This window comes from Trematomus bernacchii, unplaced genomic scaffold (assembly GCF_902827165.1).
Source record: "Trematomus bernacchii unplaced genomic scaffold, fTreBer1.1, whole genome shotgun sequence".
NCBI lineage: Eukaryota > Metazoa > Chordata > Actinopteri > Perciformes > Nototheniidae > Trematomus > Trematomus bernacchii.
The window spans coordinates 6505014-6527172 of NW_022987513.1; the positions used below are offsets into that span (position 1 = coordinate 6505014).

Here is a 22159-nt window from a genome sequence, read left to right on the forward strand (position 1 = left end):
ATACAGTATTTATGAAGCTGGAGGGGAAGGGGAGCTTCTTCATTGATACTCGTTTTTATTCCTACTGCTTTAACTTGATACTATTTGAGCGTGTGGGGAAACTCGTACCTTTTCTGCAGTCTTTAGCCTCGTTGGTGTCGGCGTTTCTGGGGGATATTCTTCGGTATTTGAGACTCGGTGCTGATGTTGAGCCGTGTCTTCCGTCCCTCCTCGTCTCCGTTAGCTAGCCCGCTGCCTCTGCTCGGCTTGTGGTGCTGAAGTGGACAGCGCACCGAGGAGCTGGGAACAAAAAGCCCACACGGCGTCTCTCCGGGCCGGCGTGCAGCACAGCGCCCTCTCCCGGGCCGGAGGGGCGTCTGGAGCCCACAAAGGTAGTGAGTAAACTGCATTGGAATAGCGTCACCCAGCGTTAGGAGTGAACAGTGTTTCTCTGTGGACGAGTTTGTCCTGAATATTGGCCTCAGTGGCGTAGTTCAATTATCTATAAAAACATTTTACTTTTTAGAAGGCATATCTCGAAGACTCTTTGACATGTCGCAGTAGGAAAAGCACAGGTGTTATTAATTAAAGGTGGGGTAGGTAAGTTTGAGAAACCGGCTCAAGATACACTTTTTGTTATATTCCATGGAATGCTCTTAACATCCCGATAGCAATGAATATCTTAAGTGCTTTGACAAAAAATCCATTAAAAAATGTCATCTGTGGAAGCCGTAATACTGTAAAAAGCACGACCAATCATTTTAGCCGGCCCGGCTAAAATAACTGGATGGCCTACCTGCCTGTCAGCCTTCCATCTGTGCACAAACTTATCTCGTGCCCTCATTGGTCATGTGCGCGTTCGTGTGTGTTGGAGGAGGGGCTCTGTAAGGAAGTGGCAGATTTTCTCCGGCTGTGTATTTTCAAATTCTAGCGATCTCGAGCTGGTTTCTCCAAAATTACCTACCCCACCTTTAAACTAGTGATGGCTGCATTCCGTTACAATCAGTGGCGGCTCCAGAGTATTTTTGTTGGGTAATCTATGGTAGGGCTAACCCGGCTCTGGGCTAACCCATACAGTGGTGGGGCTCGAGTCAGTATTTGCAATGTAATTAGGCTACCTACGCTATATCGCCCCCCTTTACAGTGAAACGCCATGCGTGAGGTTTAGATTATGTCCCTGTCTCAATCAAAATGGAACTGTATGAAATAAAAAGGCACATTTGTCTTGTCGTAAATAAAAAAGGGCGACCTGGAGCACTGCGGTCAAGCCAGCTTCCACTTCGGAAAACACATTAAATCCAGCCAGCCCGCACGTTGTATTGTGGTGCGCGAATATCCTTTGCATTACGGTAGAGGCCTGGAAAAACTGCCTTCAAAATAAAAGCGCTTACTCGGTCAATAACAAATATACCTAAAAAACATACCAAACATATTCATATATACTGGAGCTTAAATTAAGAAATATGTAGGCCTACAATATAATGTGATCAATAATTATTTAAAAAAAAACTACGTAAGGAGTTTCAAAATAAAAGACCTTTGAAGTCTCATATATGAGCTATCGTCTCGCTGTTTTTAGATAAGAATAAAACAAAAACTCTCCAGTATCAAATACTTATTTCACTTCAGGGTGATAGCAGGACACCCCATCTAGTCACTCAGAGAAAATCAGGACAATTTGATTTAGTTTCAAAATAAAATACCTTTGAAGTCTCATATATGAGCTATCATCCCTCTGTTTTTAGATAGGAATAAAACAAAAACTCTCCAGTATCAAAGACTTATTTCACTTCAGATACAAAAATGAAATACAATGTGTTGTGTGACTTGAGCTATCCAATGCGACAATTAAATTGTGTAATTGGATTCCATAGTTACACCTGAAGTCAATTCACAAGCTACCCTGAGTGTATACAAACTTATTAAAACCAGCTGTGATAACACTTAAATGCATCAATAATTATAATCAAAACATATATATATATTATTCTGAAATGGACCAATCTGCATAATGAGTACTTTTACTTTTGGTACTTTAAGTATATTTTGATGCCAATACTTTTGTACTTTTACTAGATTAACATTTTGATTTCAGGACTTTTACTTGTAACAGAGTATGTCTACACTTTGGTACTTCTACTTTTCCTCAAGTACAAGATCTGAACACTTCTACCACCCCTGGTACTTAGGTAGACAACAAGCTTTAACCTAATTTTCTTGTCTACAAAGTGCAATGCCAGAAAAAAATACTACAAAAAATACTCAATAACTTCCCTGTTGTTCGAAAAATCTCACTAAACACCGGCTTGAGTTTCAAAATCAGGATACACGCATTTATTATCCTTGCAAGAATGGTACGGAAGTAGTCATCACATATGGTACAAGTTTCATTCTTGCAAGGATAATAAATGCATGTAACCTGATTTTGAAACTCAAGCCTGTGTCGAGTGACATGTTTAATAACACCTGCCATACAGTGTAGTGCTACCAAAATCATTTTAAACATTGGTGGTTGGCAAATCATTGAACATTTTTTTAAATTATTTTAAAATTATATTATGTTAGTTGCATAGGCTAACTCAGGGTTAAGTGATTTTTTTTTTACCTGATTCTAAAATTAATATTGTTTTTTTTTGTTATGACTAGTATAAAAATAAACATTAAACTTAATATTCGAAAGAAAACCCTGCCTACTTAAGGTAGTCATTTTCTCTTATGTTTATCTTAGACTGGCACTGGTGTGTAATGGCAAATACAACAAGTGTGAAGTGTAATATGACATATTGTATGTGTTGGTAATTAATGGCAAGGATTACACTCAGAAATTATAACAGTAGTTGTCAACAGAAATGAAAATAAAACTATTCAAAGTGACTGACATCCCCTTCTAATCATTGGAACTACTGCTGTACCAAAGGAACTGATTTTGAAGCTGAGAAATAATAACAAGTATATATATATAAGTACTTTATCAGAACGTAAGCATGGATCACAACAATTTCCTATGACTTTTTTTGGTGTACTGAATACATTATTTTTGCAGCTGGTGAGTTTTCTGCAATGTGATTATGCATTACTAACAGTCTCGAGTCTTTTTTTAAATCACTCCTCTGACTAGCACACTCCGGTGCATGGTGGTGGACTGCTATGTTTCCACTGAGTCTGTTCTCCAGGGTCACATGGGGTGTACATTGTCCCGAGTATCCAGGAGCGCAGAGTGGTCGCCCTGGGTCACAGCGAGGGTGGCCTGCTCCGGCAGCAGGCTGGGGTCTGACAGTATGGCCGTGGTGGTACTCAGGAGACGGAGAGAGCTCAGAACCACTGAGGGGACATGCAGGAAAAACAAGAACACAGAGTACAAGATGGGAAGTTACATATGCAGTGATAGAATCAAATGTTGGATGTATTCTGTGTGCATGGAAGAAGCAGTAGTTGTGCACTCACTGGGTCTTAAAGCAGGCAGGGAACAGTGCTGGTCCAGCCAGGACAGGGTGGAGCGGCACAGGTCCTCCACACTGGCTGTGGACACCATCCCATTATAGGACTCGAACAGCGGCTCAATGATTATACTGAACTGACGCTGAGTTGAGGAAAGAAGACGATAAAATGTGGAAGTTCATGAATATTCTTCAATAGGCTCAAGCACCTAATGTTACTGATTTGATATTAAAGGAACAGTTTACCAACAAAACTATAATATATATGTTTCCTCTGCAGAAATGTTTGCATTCTCTGAAATGAAAGGGAACTAGATTGCATTTGGCTTTTGGTGCTCAAATCATCCAAATCTCCAGATATCATTATTCCAATGTCTGATATCACACTTTGGCCACAGACATGTCATGTTATTGGGATCTATTTATTGTTGGTTGCGGCTTTTTATTGGATTTGTTCAACATAAGAGTCTATATTTAATCATCCAGCTTGTTCTTCGACGGTATTTTCCAGATAACATTGCTAGTGAGTGCTCCATTGTTCTGGAAGGAAAACTAATGGTCGATAAAAAAAGTCAATTCTCATTGTTGAATAGCTATGTCTATAGAGGCAACAAAGTGAGCAGTCAAACAAACATTACAAGCGGCTTTCTTGAGTGTATATTAAAAAGAAAAGACCCTTTTGGATATATTTTTGATTCATTATCTGATATTTCAGCAGTTAGATAAAAGCACTATTCACAGTACCAAAATGTAATCTATATATTTTCATGGAGAGAAAACACCCTGCAGGTGTGTTTGTGCAACACACAAAGATGATAATCTAATATTCCTATTTTGCCTGCAAGATAACGGCAGCAGTGAGGGGTTGGGTGATCATTAAGGGAAGAGTTATGGATTAATATGATATGCTACTGGCATTTGCAACACAGAGGCATTTATTTTATCTGCCTGATTACACTGAGACTGTCCCAGATGAATTAGGAGCGTAAAGTCATTTACCATATACACTGCAGGATAAATGATAGCTACATTTCCCTGCAAGTAAATGTCCTCCCAGATATAGTTGTTTACCACATTGTGGATTCAAAAGGCAACATTTGGGGGAAACAAAATTACATTTGAAGAAGTTGATGCATGGTGCAGTAACTTACTGTGATAAAGACACATATTCAACATCTTATTCATATGAATACACCACAGTATGTATTGTAATATACATGTTGTATAATGCAGTAAAGTGTTTACATTTTTTTAATTGTATTTGATTGTTTTTACTGTCTTTTTGTTGTATTTTATCTCGTTTAGTCTTTATCTATTTTATTTGTATCTCACGTTCTATCATATTTTATAAACATTTTATTGTAATTTTCACTTTATTTTACACTTTCATCTATGTTTATGCTAAAGAAGTCTTTAAGTTGTGTTTGTGGCAGCGTGATGTTTTTTAATTAACATCTGGCAGATTTACATTCATAAGGATACGATCCAGAACTTCCAGTTTTGAAGCGTTTGTGTCCGGACGTACTCCCGGAACTTCTGCCTCATGTAGTCGAAGCGCTGCCGTGTGATGGGCACGCCGGTGGCCGGCAGCTGCTGCTGGCACACACTGCAGGAGGAGAGGAGCTGAGTCAGCAGAGCAGTGCATCGTCATATCAACAGGAAAAGACCACCATGTGGTGTTTAGGGATAGGTTCACCATTTTCCACATCTGTCTAAAAGGACATTTTTGGATTTTTAAATAGGAATTGAAGAGATTTTATTTATGTTGGAAGTTCAACCTCAACTCCTTTAATACTTGAAAATATTTCTCTAGCAATTTTCTAAAGTGGAAATTGTTTTCCTCTAAGAAGACGAATAGGAACTTTTTAAACACTACACAACAAATTCAAAAACATACAAATTATGCCAAGCATTTAGCTCACAGAAATGTTTTATTATTATTAGGATTATCATTCAGAGAAAGAATGAATATTTGCCAGTGATGATAAGGATTTATGTTGGTTGAAAGATTCACCTCAATGAAAGTGGAAAATAATATTAATATATTATTTTATGGCAGATTTTTGACACATACTCTACATTTTGTATATAATAATATAATAGTTTTAAAGTGTTGCGAAAGGGATAAATCAGGTCCCCATATGTACATTAAAACCATTTATTTGTTGCTTGTCTAGTGTAAATTCTGCCATTAGGAGTTCCCCTCCTAATGTGCTTCCTATGTAAGTGGTGTGACGACAAAATCCACAGTCTAAAATATGTGAACCTGTAAATGAAATGATTACATCACATTACATGTCATTAAGCCTGTTATCTACGTACATACACTTCAGTGCCTTAGACATAGCTTCCGGAGCAATTTGGGGTTGAGTATCTTGCCACAGGATACTTTAACATCTGCCAGGGATGGGATCGAACCATTAACCATCCCATTGGAAGAGCCCCATTTTCCCCCTGAGCCACTTTTGCCCCAATATTAACCAAAATATCCCTCCAACTCATGTGAATATGCATGGAGTAAGACGCACACAGACACACGGTGGAGTGTGTTTAAGGTCTCACTTGATGGCAGAGTTGAGGAGCTGGATCTCGTCTCGGAGTCTCTGAGCCTCGTCGTGCAGCTGAGCTCTCTCCTGTTGCATCTTACTGATATACTCTGCCGTCTTCTGCAGTGTGGTGGCTTTGCTGATCTGTGCCAGCAGACAGAGGATAACCACATGTCACCAATACACCTCAACAATACACACATATTTAACATTACTGTGGTAAGTTCCTAAGCTGTATTTACACCTCATTTCCAGTTAAACAGAGCAGCAACTGGTCTGTTCCTCCTTCCTGAACATCTCTCTGTAATATCTTTAACGGTACCTTTATGCTTGGCTGAGAGCTGAGTGTTGTCACAAGGTTATGTAACGTGTCAAATCCAAGTTTGATGTTGAAGCGTCGCTTCTGTTCAGCGGAGATGTGAGTTATCCTTCTGGTCTCTGTTTGCTGCAGATAACATATGCAGTGAAGAATTATTCATCACACTTCACACCCATTTTCATATCCTTATTTAGCAAAGACTTGATTATATAATAAAAACTCAAATTAGACGCTGTGTCCTACCTTACTTAATTCTAACTTTCCGTGTCCTGAGAAGCATGTGTGAGGGGACTCGGGGTTGGAACCTTTATCTAAAGGGTTCGGTGGTGACGTTTGGCCTGGATGTCCTGGGAAATTAACTAAAACAAAAACAGATATCATAATAATTACACGACCTGTACTACAAAAATTACTCCATACATAAATAAATAGGCCATTTATTGTACGATAATAATATTCAACTTAAATATAGTCATTATATCTGGAATTATGTAACAGAAATGTTGTATTTCTGCTTGAATTTGCTTTTGACTAAATCATTGAAATTGAATAAACAGGTTGGTAAATGCGAAAAGGGAAAATAAAAATGTAAAAATCATAAAATTAAGGGGAATACGAGGAATTAATAGGAATGTAAGTAAATTAATAAATAGGGAAATTAATAGAAAGGTAAGTAAATGAATGTGCAAATTAAAACAGCAATCATTTTGTCAAAATGTATTTATTAATGCCTACATTTATTTGTAATATTATTTGTAATAGTTTTTTTTTTTAATTATACAGTATACATGGCTTCATTCAAACTTAAAAAACAAGCTTCCTCTTATCTCATTTTTTCACCTTCATTTGATGAGAACATCAAAGAAGAATCCACAAATCATCCATGTGTTGTCAGCATTTAAATGGCGCAAAGACATTATAACTTAACAACCATGTTCTCATTCACCAGTCAGAAGAAGACATGATCTCTGATTGCATCTGGAAAAAGCGAGATGTTGTTACACTGAAATGTTTTAGAGCATTGAGCAGTATACCTGTGAGGTTGCTCCTGTCCGTGCTGTAGAGCTGGACAGGAGAAAGTTCCTCAGTCTTGGGGACCAGGAGGGCCGTGCCGGTGGGCGTGGAGCCGTAGCTGAGCAGGGCCGACACCGCGGAGCCTCTGGAGGAGCGGGCGTGGGGTCCGCTGTGACCCAGGGGGGAACTCTGGCTGTGCAGAGGGGTCAACATCTGGATCCCTGCAGGCCAAGCCCCTCCGTGTGTGATGCTGCTGGACTGCTAATTAATAATACAAATACAGTTGATTATACAGAGCACTATTACAAAATAATTAATATGGGCAAAAACACATGGTAGAAAAGTAGGTAGAGGGAAAAGGTGAAGAGAGCTCAGTCAACATGTTAAGTAGTTACAGGGTACAATGATATTGTGAATCATAGTGCAGGTAAGCTTAGCCTAGCACAAAAAAGGGAAACAGCTAGCATAGCTCTGTCCGATGGCAACAAAATCACCTCACCGCGGCTATGATGTTAGTTTAATACCAAAACAGATAGAGGCCAAATAACAGTTTGGCATACAATACCCCCTTAAATGTATCTTTGAATTTCGATTTGTGTACAAGCCAGTTATCAAGACAAATGAACACTGCTCTTGTGATACAAAAGGACAGCTCACCGAGGGGCTTGGAGATGATGACCTCTGACCTTTTGGTTGTAGAGTAGTATCGAATCCTAGTGATGGCTTCCCTGAAAGCACAAAAACATATAGTTATTTTTTTGTGACAGAAACATCATCACCCTACATGTTTTAGATAAATAACTGTTGTTAGAGACAGAACAAAGGGAGAAGTGACTCACTTTCACGGGAGTTTGAAGAGAGCAGCTTAGCCAGGCAGCTAGTGGGTGGGGGTGCAGTGGACGGGGCCACAGATTGGCCCCCTGTCCTCCCCCCTCCCCCCTCCTGCTTCCCTCTGACCCCTGAAACAACCAGCTGCTCCGGGACTGAGAAGCAGTGTGCCGCTGTGACAGAGGGCAGCGTCGCCTGGTAACTGAGAGAGTGGCAGGGACTCTGGGGGTAAGTGTCCTCTGTGTGAGGGTAGCCGTGACCCTGGTGCACGGAGCCCTGGGCCCCCGCTGTGGAGGCGGTGTGAGTGATGACAGTAGGGGTCACGCTGGTCGTCGCGTAGTAACCGAACTTGTGGCAGGGCAGCGGGTACAGAAAGGGGATAGTGGAAGAGGGTGGCTGCTCGATGCTGCTGCTGAAGGCTATAGAAACAGCTGGATCAGGGTATGACTGGTGTCCATAGGGCATGCTGTCTGAAATCATGCTAGACGTGTGGTATTCACCGCAGTCCTGGCTCCGCCTGGCCTGGTCTGACTGGGTATTGGATGAGGAGGGCTGAGGCAAATTGTCAGATGACAGATTGGGCTAGAAAAATTCAGATTTCATCTATTTTACTCACCGATCAATAACAATTCCACCAAGATGCACCACAGAGCGTCACAGGAAGTCATTTCTGCCTGTGGCCATCAATTGAACTCCTTGTTGATGCATCAGCACTGTGAGTCAATAGACTGGAACTAGGACTAAATGAACAGCTGCCAAACCCTTTAACAGTGTGCAATTCATCTAATTAACATTAAAACACCACTGTATGTATTGTAATAAACACATTTGAGTCAAATGTGCACATTTTTTCTTTAACTTCTTGTTGTACATTATTTCCTATGTTTCCTTTCTTTTATTGCACATTCTTACTTTAACTTATTTTTACTGAGAGAAAGAGGGTTGGAATGATCTACATTTACATTTTAACATGTTACAAGTTTAATTTCATCCATAAAGTTAAAATAAATGAATAAATACACAACAATAATAAAAAATAACATTAAATAAAAAACACAGAAAGACATTTTAAGGAAAGCAAACCGTTTAAGGAAAAACAGTTGTCACTACATAATATTGCACCCCTACTCATTATGCTAAATCCTAATTAACTTTACGCTTACATTCATTTCTTTTGAATATAAATAGTTTCATTCTTTTTGAAATGTATTTATCTTTTAATTAATTACATTAAAAAATCAAGCATTTGTCACTTTGTCAACTTCCTCAGTATAACTAACGATTTCTGTTTCTGATTTGCTATTACTAGCATTAGCAATTATGATTTTCTTTCTGCAGCATTACATGTAACAAGCCGGAGGAGCTGTGAGCAGCAGTACCTGAGCCAGCTGGCTGTCGATGAGGTGCTGTGCAGTTGTCCCCACGGGGGAGGGGAGGGGGGCAAACGCTGTGCTGGGTGAACTCTCAAAATAGCCACAGTCAGCAAAACCAGTCAGCTCAGAGGGCTGGCCCCGGAAGTTCATAAAGATATCTACAAAATAAAAACACACACTGTTAGGCAGACTTTAAAGTATAAAGAAAACCAAACGTTGGGAATTATTCCATTATCCATTTGTGTACCAGGTGAAAAAAAGACATCATTCGTGTTACTGTTGATTCATATACATTACAGACAAATAAAGATATGACAGAATTTGTGACGTTAATTGTTTACAGATAAAATATGATCCTTCTGTTAAGATTGAATAGAGAAATTAAATCATGGTAGCTTCTAGTCCTATTTTGAATATCGTGTAAAATATCAGCTTCTCTTACAGTAGGTGAAATGAGTATTAGAACAACAAACAAACAAAAAATGTCACCTGCCACTTGTTTTCACAGAAATAAAAATGTACTTATAAATATTTTCCTAGTAAGAACGACAGGAGATAAAACCATTTAAACTTAGAAAATAGATCGGCACATTTCATTTTCTTGTTTTTGATGCCTCTCAGGGCTTCTGTAAATTTAGGATTATAGGCAAATGAGGAATCCAGGTATGCCAACACAATAATCCCAACTCTTTCCATGTTGGCCAATAAGGTGGAATATAATTTAACATTTCAGACATTCAAACAAAGAAAACAGGAAATAAAAACACAGGGACAAAACATCTATCAACAAGTGACCAGTGCTCTGCGTGCGGCAGTCATTGAAGTAATTTACTGAGTATCTGCCAGGTCACATACTTCTGGAGCCGCGCTGGAAACTGTCCCTGCCAAGCTGCCATCTGTGCTATAAACTGTGTCTGCACATCTGACGGCACAGAAATCAAACCAGGTTTTGACCAGCTGGCAATGTTAACTTTAGTCAATCAACCATTGATTTAGATCTTATGGAGCCATAATGAATAAATATCAGCCTTTGATCCAGCATGATGCAAGCTCTGTAGACAAAAATGTGTGGCGCAATCTGAAAATACATACCAGTGGGTCTGTTTTCATCTCAGTAAAGAGGAACTACTGGCAAGTGATCTGTATTTCCATTTCAGAGACGCACTCTGCATAAATTAAACTTGTGGCTGTGTCGCTGTGACGGACACTGACTAGCTCCCTGGATCTTGTGACCAAAAGAGAGACAGACAGCTGATCCCTCAGGACCCTGCCAGCACTGTGAGAACAAACAGCTACACACACACACAGACATTACAGCAGAGGGCAGCATGTTGTCTGTGGGTTACAAAGGCTGGCTTGTAGCCACAAGGCTGCTGGATTGCTTCACTGAAAGTAAAACAGCCACTGTGCCCTTGAGCAAGGAACTAAACTCCTCACCAAACATATTCATATTTGTTTCAAATGTTCGCTCTGAGTTTCTGACTTCCTGTAGCCCTTTTGAAGTTTTTTTATAGTAGTGGGCTTTTTTGGAGGTTCATGAATACAGAGGTTAAAAGCTGCCAAAAGCAAAAATAAATAAATTACCAAATCAATCAATATATCCCAAAATAAGGTTTAAAGGTCCCATGTCATGGCCATTTCTACTGATCATAATTCCATTGTTGAGGTCTACTAGAATAGATTTATACTGTTCAATTTTCCAAACTCACATTGGTTTCTCATACAGCATCTCTGTAAAGTATGTGTATTCACCGGTATTCACTCTCTGTCATAACCGGCTTGTTGGAGCACCTGCCCCCCCTCCCTGTGAGCCCAGTGTGCTCTGATTGGTCACGCGACGTGCAGCTGCTCGTTGCTGTGAGGAGCAGACAGGGCTTCCGTGTCGGCAATACAGATACAGCGAGAACAAGCGAAACTCCTGAGCACACACAAACACTCACAGCCCAAGTAAAAACAATAAGTGTGGCTTGATATTGAGTAAGAAAAAGGTTTATAACGCTGTGAGCATGGGTCTGCGGAGAGCATTTCAACGTAATAGTCCGAAAAACGTTTACCCATTTAACAGTTGTGGTAGATACCTTGTTTGTTTTAAACATCATAAATACACAAACAACAATGAATACTTACAGGTTGTGTACCCGAATCTCCCGCTGGTCCAAACAAAGTAGGAACAGCATCGTTCTTCAGTGCCCTACGCTGTACATATCCGGCATGAATCCTGAAAGGTTTGGGAAGCTTTGTTTCGTGAAATGCTGGCAGAGGGTGCGGCCATAGCTCTGGGCGTGGCTACTGGGTATCCCTACGTAGCGATACCCAGGAAGTAAATGAGAAATCTCCAACGAGGCGTTTTGGGGAGGTCTTTTCTGTGTTAGAGTTTTACTCGCTACAGGGTGTACTTTGAGGGTTTTTGACTCTGCAGACCATTTACATGCATAAAAACCTTCATAACACACAAGGGGACGGGTAGTAACCGGAAAAGCATGACATGAGACCTTTAAAATAAACGTAAGCATTAATTTACTGATCAAATATAACATAAATGTATAACTTCGTTTTCAGCTGCTCCTTTATTTATTACCCATTGTAATCATTCCAATATTGATTTACTTTCCTATTTGTTTTAATAATTAAGTGTATTTATTTCTGTTTGTATTTATAAATGAAAAATAAAGATACATTTATATCTGTTTGGATTTTATGAATGTGTGTGTGTGTGTGTGTGTGTGTGTGTGTGTGTGTGTGTGTGTGTGTGTGTGTGTGTGTGTGTGTGTGTGTGTGTGTGTGTGTGTGTGTGTGTGTGTGTGTGTGTGTGTGTGTGTGTGTGTGTGTGTGTGTGTGTGTGTGTGTGTGTGTGTGTGTGTGTGTGTGTGTGTGTGTGTGTGTGTGTGTGTGTGTGTGTGTGTGTGTGTGTGTATAGATAAATAGGTCAGCATAGGACAGACAGGTACCTGGTATATCCATGAAATCATCCAGGTTGGGCTGCAGTGGAGTCAGGCCTGGCTGGATGATGTCAGCGTTGCTCATGTACGCTGCAGAGGAAGAGGACATGATATCACACATTAGGAAGGTGAGTTAGTGCACCTGTTTGTGTGTCTGCTTCAATAAGTGGAATATATAACACTGAAAATCGCATTTCTGCGTAATGAGTACATGTCGTTTTGGAAATGCAGGTATACTTTTATACCTTTACCTAAAAATATAAATGTAGGACTTTTACTTGTAACCAAGTATTTCTACATTGTGGGATCAATACTATTACTTAAATAAAATATCTAAGTACTTCTTCCACCGCAGCTTGGACTCAGGAGCTATTTTGCAATTATTTTATCTAAATGATGAATGAAAATTAAGAAGTTTTAACCTACGCATGGCAGCTTAGAAAACACATATTAAACACTAATAATATTAAACCTCAGTGTGCTGACTACTCACGGTCGTGCCGCTCACTGGCCCAGGGACAGGGTTTCTGCGTCATGGTGAATAGGGTGTCTGAGATGTCCGACAGAAGGCAGTCCAGGTCAAACATGTGGACCTCCACCGGCGCTGCCTCAGGCTCCTGGTACATCTCAGTGGACCATTTATCCAGCTTGGCCTGGCAGATTTGACCCTGGAACACATTAGCCAGATATAAAAACATGGGATCCATTAGTGGGAGTGAAAAGAAGAGTCCTCCATCACGTGACCATGTCCAATATTTGGTGTTGTGTATGGATTGTGTGAAAAGGTAGGACTCCCAAAACAAAGCTTGTTGCGCTGCGAAAAACAAGTTAAGACCAACGGAAGCGTTAACATGTGATCAGATACCCGTAGATATAGGTTATTTGCTAAATTGGTGGATCCATCGAAATACAACTCACCAAAACACAATTTACAACCACTTACACAAAAAATGACAAGCGTATAGCAGTTGCATGTCCTCCACTATCACACCTAGTTTCTGGACATGATGCCAAAGAGACCATTCTGTTCTCAAAACGCAGTAAAACACTCACAGAAATTGAAGCTCCAGACCTGTCCTTATTCCTCTGAGCTGCTCACCCTCTTCTTGTCTTTACCCTGCACTTCAGAGTCTCACGCCAGATTTATAGGAAAGCCCAGATTGAGCCGGAAACCGCTTTTAAAAATTTGATTCATTAACTGTTTGATTTGTTTTCTTTGAGGGAAAATAAAAGTGTATGCAAGTAGAAATGATGCAAGATTGTTTTGTGCGTATGCATGTGTGTGTGTGCGTGCAGTGCAATATGAGAAAGCAGTTTGGATGTATTGTTCAAAATCACTAGCCTCTTACAGGTTATCATTATTTTGGATTTGTTCATTTCTTTATTTTGGTGTTTCACCATTTGAATAAGAGCAGCAGTCTTTTGTCCCTGACCTAATTCTGGCAGCCTCACATGCGAGCAAACAGGGAGACCTGAGGCCTCGCAAACAGAAACTGCCTTGGACTCCGTAAAAAAATATATATACACGCATATATTAACCACCTGGGATGGAAACTATTTACATGTTTTGATGTATTTCCTGCAACCAGGTGGTCCATTACATTAAATTATGTACAAAGTGAGATGAAAAGAAAATAGTTCCTGATCTTTTCTGGTCCCAACATGTTGTCAGGACTCTCTACAGATGTTAAGTCCAGATCAAAATTAAGGTTGAATTTGGAAGCAGCCGCGGTCTAAGCAAGGGTGGCCAAAGAATGCCCCACCTCTTTCAGCCCCTGTCCTGATTTGGCATCAAAAATATTTTCTACATTGTTGTTGAGATCAAAATGAAGGCCAATTCCAAAATGGGTGTTGTCAGAACGTCACTGAGAATACAGTTTGGTTGCTGGTGTAATTGCAATGCAGGATGGTCTCTTGTTTTCGTCTAGAAGAGAATGGAGATCACACTAAAATGATAAAGCCAATTCAATTTCTTATCGGAGCTTTGATAGTTTAACTTGTTATAAAGTATATCAAATAACCACTCCCTTTGCAACAACAACAACCTCAGGTTTTACTGAGGTGTTTTCGCCAGCCACTCTAATCTGTGAAGAGAAAGGCGAGATAAAGCTTTGCCAACACAGAGCATAAAAACCTGGTGTAGTGACCTTTGACCTGTCAACTCAGTGCTGACAAGTGCCCTTTGAAGAGCCGCAAAACACATCTATAGTTACTACGGACAGATAGACAGTTTTATCTCTGGCCTGAGGTAATACCTGGGCTTCCAATGAGATTTGGATGAGATATGTGTGCATTATCCAAAGTGAGCTGTCACCAACTCACTCTCTAAATTAAGTTTCCATATGATGAAACTACATTTCCAATTATGTTTCAGGAGTTTCGTGATTTTTCCATAGTTGTGAGCAGTTCAAAAAGATATGAGCAACATACATATGTTAAGTACGTTAGCCTATTTATGTATGTAAGTTTAAATAAGCAGTCCCATTGTAAAGGTGGGGTAGGTAAGTTTGAGAAACCGGCTCGAGATACACTTTTTGTTATATTCCATGGAATGCTCTTAACATCCCGATAGCAATGAATATCTTAAGTGCTTTGACAAAAAATCCATAAAAAAACGTCATCTGTGGAAGCTGTAGTACTGTAAAAAGTACGACCAATCATCTGAGCCGGCCCGGCTAAAGTAACTGGATGGCCTACCTGCCTGTCAGCCTTCCATCTGTGCACAAACTTATCTCGTGCCCTCATTGGTCATGTGCGTGTTCGTGTGTGTTGGAGGAGGGGCTCTGTAAGGAAGTGGCAGATTTGTTCCGGCTGTGTATTTTCAAATTCTAGCGATCTCGAGCCGGTTTCTCCAAAATTACCTACCCCACCTTTAAGTATGTGATGTAAGTTAAATATGTGATGTTAGTTACGTATCTGACCTCTGTAAAGTATGTGTCATAAGTAAGGAAAAGACAAAAGTTAACTGTTCGACGAAAGTTAAATATGTAAGGTAAGTGAAGTATTTGACTTAAGTTAAGTATGTCACATTAGTTAAGTTACATACATAAGTCAACGTTGAGCTTTAGTTTCACATGAGACACGAACAGCTGCTTCCTGGGGGAAAGTCCCATGTTTGTTTTACACATCCATCCACCACCATCTCCTTCCTATGCTGATTTAGGCAGATTTCAATTACAAATGTATGAACAAACAAACCTAATCCGGGACAAAATAACTTGCCCTTGAAAAGTGTTTAATAATGCAGTTTTCTGAAACGGGAAGGTCATTTTTTGGAGACCTGGCTGCTGTAACTTGCGGGGTAACTGTTTTTACGCAGCGCTGAAGTAGGTAGGTCAGATTTGATTCAATTCTACAGCTTTTTCACCTGAATAAAAATAAAACCTGAATGGGTGAAAAGTTATTATCACTGCTGGCAATCAATACGTGTCAATTGCCTACAGTGCCGGACCATTACACATTTTGGTTTTGCATGTTCCTGTTTCTTATTTTCATCCTCTCAAGGCTAAATCAACATGTTAAACTAAACCCTTTAAGGGCTTTGATGATCATAGGTTTACATTACATTACATGTTACTTGTTAGATGCTTTTATACAAAGCGACTTACATACTAAATACTGTGGACAATCCCCACAGGAGCAATTTGGGGTGAAGTGTCTTGCCCAGGGACACAACGACATGCTGACTGCAGTGGGGTTTGAACCTGTGACCACCTGATCCGAAAACCAACACACAACCCACTGCACCACACGCCTCCTGCACTTTAGCTGCGAGTGCATTCACAAGTAAATAATGGTTCAATCCACCAACTTCAGTTTTCAAGTTAAAGAAGCACATCTTCATACCTCTTGTAACATTGATAGAATATCATCCTTCTTTTTCTGAAGCTGCAAAAGATAAAAAAGGAAAACTGAATAAATAAATATTACAGTATGGCTACTTTAAGAGAAGTTAAGAAACTGCTCATTCGATAAACACAACAGAGAGAACAATATGAAGCTTAAGATAAGGAAATAAAATGGCCACTTAAACGTGAAACTCAGTACAATACGTGATTCGACAAATCTTTAGGTTTATTACGATAACACATTCATTTGATAACATGGATAAAATAACCCAAAAGAGTGAGGTCACTATAAATGTACTAGTATCACAGACTCAATAAACGTGAATAAAAAGCCACAAAGTAAAGTAAGGTCATCTAAGGTTTACTGAATGCCATAAATACACCTGGGTAGTTATCAAAATAATATTGAGACGCTGTAGCGGGATACCTCGGAACACTACAGAGCACACTTGGAAACAATGTGACCTAGAGGCATTGAAAACATACCCTTCCCTAGCAGATGTAATTCAGCACTAACAGTCATTGAGGAGGTGCATACAGTACGCTCTGCAGGAGCCACACAGATGAAACCCAGTAAAGAGGTTAAGTATAAAATGGTGCTGTGATGACTTATTTTTGTAGAACAACCAAGAAGTAAGCATTGCAAGGACTCTCTCAACAAATAGCAATAAGATTTTCCCATTGGATTTTGAAATATTGCTGTTTGACATGTTTATGAGACTTACACATTTTGTTCAGCAGGATAATCTCCACATATAAACACCGCTTTTATGATTTTTTTTGCATAAATGCAATTGCCAGAAATCAAAAGCTAACGTTAGGCTATAAAGGAAGTGCATCACCGACTCCTGGTTGCGCATCATCACCGCTAAGCTAAAGGCAGATTTGTGTTTGGCATGAGGGCGTTTAGCAGTCTCATCTAGCAACTGCGGTTTTAAAACACAAAGAAGCTGTGCACGTTCACGAGTGGGGTATTTACTGATGTATTTTATGTCGAACAACAACATGTGAAAATCTCTTCTGCTTGTGTTAACCACAGTCCTTATTTCAGGCATCTTATCACAAACACATTAAAAAAGAAACTGAGAAAGAGATGAGAGAGGACATGAGAGAACCTGAAGTGCTCAAATGCTAACTTATTTCCTGGTTTCAGGACTCATTCCTGCACCACTCCATAAACCTGTAGTTATGCACTGGAGACCAAAACCAATGGTTATCCAAGATATCAGTTTGGACCAACATTGTTATATATAGAGCCGCTTGTAAAGCAAAAAAATATGCAAGACATATCATTATTCTAAAATGAGTGCTCACCCTCTTCTTATAGTAAATCCTCCATTTGTGATACTCCTTGATCACCACCTCGATCCTTCTTTTCCAGTAGCAGCCCTCTAGTACAATTGCCTGTTGACATTATGCAGAAATACCAAGCATGAGACTTACATATCCAACTTCACCAGTGTACAATACAATAAATAAAACTCAGCTATATACAGTTTACCAATTTATAAGCTTAGTTTAAAAGAATCCAGTTTGTGCTTAATCAGCCGGGTTCCATTGTAAAAATGCAACCCTCTATTTCAAAGTTTTGGAGAAAACTCAAATATTTGTAATCTGTACAGATTGACTTAATTCAATACTTTAGACAGGGCATACTATACCACTGTTAAACTGCACATATCTAAATATAAATACACAAACTTTAAATACTTAATCAATCAATACTTGATTTGATTGTGTTATCATTATTTTTTTCTTGTGTAATGCTGCTTTATTTCCACCTATTGTTGTGTGTAATTGGTTGTAATCACTTCCTGAAAAATGTTAAGTGCTCTGTATTTTAGCTTTAAAAACATTATTACAAATCCATGGCCTCGTTCTGAAACTCTCTCACCTCAGGCTTCCGATGCGAGTCGGCCTCTGAGCCCTCTAGCGGTGTGACGAACCCACACACTGGGTTCTTCCTCTTCTCTACATCTAAACAGCAGATACAGAGTTGTTAAAACATATTTCATTTGAACTTGAATACTGGAGAGGTGTTGAAGGCGATGCTGAGGAGGTAAAGAGTGGTGGACTCACACTGAATGAACCAGGCTCTCCAGATGGCGTTGTTCAGACGGATCTTATCTCTCCACAGCAACCGCAGACCCTTAAAAGACTTCCACTTGGGAGAGACTATCTTACCACTGGAAAGAAAACACATCATCTATCATAAAAGATACAATGGAAAACAGGCAATATACTTCTTTTGTAGAGACACTTCAAAAAGGTTTTCATTGTCTTATCATAAGTGATACATGTGTGTTTCATGGTAATATCTATTAGTTAAAGTAGAACTGATATACGCCAAACTTCAGAGATTTTCAAGAATCATTTGTAGCCTGATTTATAGACCTAAGATTTTTAACAGTGTTTTCTGATTTTTAACAGTGTTTTCTGATGTATAAATCCCCTCATGGAAAATGTTATTCATGCAAGAATTTAAAACCAGGCTTTGTACAATGTTCAGATTTCTGTTCTGGAAATCTATGCAAATACACATTTAATAGGACAATTATTTCCATATTCTAACTTAACAGTTATCAGTCTGGATAAAGGTGATATATTACTTAACAAAATGTACCTTATACACCTATAGTGTCTTAAAAACAATACGAGTGACAGGTGACTAGATTCTCTTTAGACCAAAGTGGACACAGTGGAAAATATTCAGTAGCCTCACCCCCTCACTCCCTGTCCTTATTTTGATTAATAGTGACCAATCAGCTAATTCAGCAGTACAGTGCAGGCTGTTTCTCAGCGTCCCTCAGTCTGCTGAGTGCTGAGCAGAGGCCTCCTAATGTGAGGTGCTCAGTGAGTTGCCTAGAAGCCCTGGGGAATGATTTTCAACGTGGTGTTAATGGAGTGACAACGCTGCTTGACCCACACTCCAAAACAGCGGAGACAGTACATTACTTAAAAAAACATGTGAGGAAACAAACCAATTAACACAAGTCTGGTTAATGATAATTCTGTGCAGCAGAGCAGCACAAATACAGTCCTTCACATAATACTGTTTAAACTTTACAAAAAGCACTTAGATAAAACACCTTACAGTAAATAATGAATAAGTTCTTCAATGTAAAGCTACTTTATAAAAAAACAAAACCTGGGTTTATTGTGCAACTATCTTTCAATTATATATTTTTAAACAATTGCACAGGCAATTGTCTTCCTTAGGTCAAAGGTTTATTGCACCTCTTGTTAAAGCACAACTTAAGTTTAATTTAAAATTCTCAATCACATGTTTTTAAAAGAAATACATTCCTACAATAACATACTTTCTTATCAAGGTATATGAGCCAGATAGCTGTCACTCAGTTTCTTTTAAATCATGAAAAAAACAGAACCAACAAACATAACAGGAACATTGTAGGGGTTATATTTCTTGCATGTACGTGCAACACAAATATAAAAAGCACATTCTCAAATGAGCATGGTGTCAGGATCTCCTTTCCCTCAGTTACACTGTAACCTGACTGCGCTGCCAACTAGAATCAAAGTCCAGTTTTCAGTGAAGATTTTCCAAGAGGTTGCACAAGAGACTCTTCCAACAGACACGAGTTACAAACCAACAATATCAGTCTTTAAAAATGTTATTGTGGAGGTTTTTCATGTGCACTGTGGGTAGTTTGTGTAACAGAATATGCAATGTATAATATACAAATGTGTACCTTTTAAAGTTTACAGCACTATTTCATCATAAAACGTTAAAATGAAAGTGACCCTGGTTTCTACTTGCTTATTATGCGTTAATGTACAGGTAAATGGGATTATGGTTCAGAAAAAACGTATTATATGGGGATAATTTGCAGTGATGTTAAGTAGCCTAGCTATGTACGTATGCTCAAGTATAAGTACAATTCTGAGAGAGAAATACCAAAGTAAGAGACTGTAGGCTACTGCACTACAATTCACAGGCAAATAGTGTACTTTTACTCCAATACATTTATTTTATACCTTTAGTTATCAGAGTTGGACTAATTATATTAAATGTAATCGACAGTTAAATAAGACTTTAGTTACACCTGGAGTAAATCCATAAGCAACCCTGCAGCATAGTATGCAAGTACAGTCTACAAAGTCATTCAAACTAGCTGCACCTTTACCAGCTTTGATAACACTTAGTGCATCAATAATTATAATCAAAACATATCATATTATTCTGAAATGGATCAATTGGCAGAATGAGTACTTTTACTGTTGGCACTTTAAGTATATTTTGATGACAATACTTTAGTACTTTTACTTCAGAAAGATTTTTAATGCAGGACTTTTACTTGTAACAGAGTATTCCTGCACGTTGGTAGTTCTACTGAGTACTTCTCCCTCTGTTAATTTGCAAATGAAAAGCAGCTAACAAGTGTGAGCTGTGTGTATCCTCCTGTGCTGACTACATACGGGGACCCACCTGTAGGCCAGGGACATGCAGTCGAACAGGCGGGTCAGCGTGGGGTCTATGCTGAGGCTCCCGGAGCTGAGAGGACCATACCGGTACGTCTGACACCACGTCAGGTTCACCGTGTCGAAGTCATAATTCGTGGACCCGCCGCTTTTCGTCCTGCGCGAAAAGTCGTTGTGGGGGGACGACACCATGAAGTGTCCGCTGTGAATGACCTGTGTGCGGGGGAAGGCGCAGGCGGACAGCCCGGTACCTGCCACTCGAGCCGGCTCTGCCTCCGTCTCCGAGTCCGAGGAGTCCAGGAGCTGCTGGCTCTGACCGGAGGAACATGCTCTCCCTTTGCCCGCCATGGTTCGCTTTCACTCGTTGCTGACTGTCCGCAGAACTGTGAACTTTCTCCTCAACTGACTCCCCCCTCTTCTCCTGATATTCCAAAAGGAACGCCGCTTGATAACAGCACCGAGACCCCGCACCCTCCAGCTGACAGACATCTGTGGGTCTCCCTCACAGCTCAGCGCGGGACGGTGTGGATTGTTGAGCAACAGCTTCTATCATTATGTCAACTCCGAGGTGGTAAAGTCCTCCCCACCACCAATCAATGAGGACTAATTATTAATAGACCAAGCCTTGTAGAAAACATTGTTATTGTCTGGAATCCTCAATATTGGATTTACACCTACTATATCAAACTCCAGGTTGGCATTTTTCAACTAAAATATAAAAGTATATATTTGTATAGCTAATTTTAGAATTGAAGTACATGAACTCATTAATGTCATCAGATAAACGTTTGTCTTGAATATTTCCATATTTAGCCACTTTTTATAAAACATAATTCATATAAATAAATAGAGATATTAGGATACTAAACAGATTGTAAGGTAAAATCAGTTCCACCTTTACCAGTTGCAAAATTAGTGATGCTTACACATATGCTTCAATAATAATAATAATGTGAAATGGGTAATTCTCCATAACTGTTGAATATATGTATATTTGATACCGATGCTTTTAAAGATTTTGAATGCATTTGTTTTACAGTGGTATTGCTTATTTTACTTCATTAACATATTAAGGAGTATATTACGTGTTAAACTAAGCTAGGAGGACATCCTTTTAATTTCAAGTAGCCAGGTGTGGAAAGTAAATTAGAGCATTTACTCAAGCACTTTACCGAAAAGATAGGTTGACAGGTTTTTTTAATTCATGCTAAAATAGCAAGGCGCCCATATGGATATTGAAACATTTCCCAGAGATTACGTAAATACCGGTTGCACTTTCGAGTCAGGCGGCGCATGAAAAAAGCTATACGTATTATTTTCAAACGTTAAATCAAAGAATATTAAATTAATCTTAATTAACTAAACTTGCAAACTTTGAATAACCCATGTAACTAAAAAAAAAAATGAACAGGGAAAATGTTGCATTTTTTACA

At 39.3% G+C, this 22159-nt stretch overlaps 2 protein-coding genes across 5 annotated transcripts in view; both read right to left on the minus strand.

The window, feature by feature from the left end:
• Nucleotides 1–207, minus strand: part of srrm3 (serine/arginine repetitive matrix 3) — a 79912-nt gene extending 79705 nt beyond the window's left edge. The window contains exon 1 of the mRNA XM_034152571.1: nt 109–207. The gene's annotated coding sequence lies outside the window, so the exon portion shown is untranslated. The remainder of the gene's footprint in view (nt 1–108) is intronic.
• A 2722-nt stretch (nt 208–2929) lies between these two features.
• Nucleotides 2930–21228, minus strand: LOC117499666 (carbohydrate-responsive element-binding protein). 4 transcript variants are annotated; one of them, XM_034152245.1, is made up of 18 exons: nt 20734–21228; nt 18363–18469; nt 18178–18260; nt 17598–17687; nt 16282–16323; nt 12929–13103; nt 12445–12525; nt 9503–9654; nt 8624–8705; nt 8135–8542; nt 7953–8023; nt 7316–7556; nt 6525–6640; nt 6285–6407; nt 5979–6106; nt 4899–5022; nt 3424–3553; nt 2930–3300 (listed from the first exon to the last, which is right to left on the minus strand). In XM_034152245.1, exons 1-18 carry the CDS (start codon nt 21072–21074, stop codon nt 3155–3157), a joined length of 2640 nt encoding a protein of 879 aa, XP_034008136.1. In that variant the 5' UTR covers nt 21075–21228; the 3' UTR covers nt 2930–3154. The 4 variants fall into 4 exon arrangements, with proteins under 4 accessions (XP_034008136.1, XP_034008118.1, XP_034008111.1 ...); XM_034152227.1 differs by having other exon boundaries at nt 7316–7553; nt 8135–8705; XM_034152220.1 differs by having other exon boundaries at nt 8135–8705.
• Between the last annotated feature and the right edge of the window lie 931 nt (nt 21229–22159).

What these genes read in the sequence shown, in the direction of transcription:
- LOC117499666 (XM_034152220.1), bottom strand. Translation starts at nt 21,074, where the DNA reads ATGGCGGGCAAAGGGAGAGCATGTTCCTCCGGTCAGAGCCAGCAGCTC. An exon ending in CTCTTCAAACTCCCGTGAAA is followed by an intron (nt 8,024 to 8,134) that starts GTGAGTCACTTC and finishes TTGTGCTTTCAG; the next exon opens with GGAAGCCATCACTAGGATTC. An exon ending in CATCATCTCCAAGCCCCTCG is followed by an intron (nt 7,557 to 7,952) that starts GTGAGCTGTCCT and finishes ATTATTAATTAG; the next exon opens with CAGTCCAGCAGCATCACACA.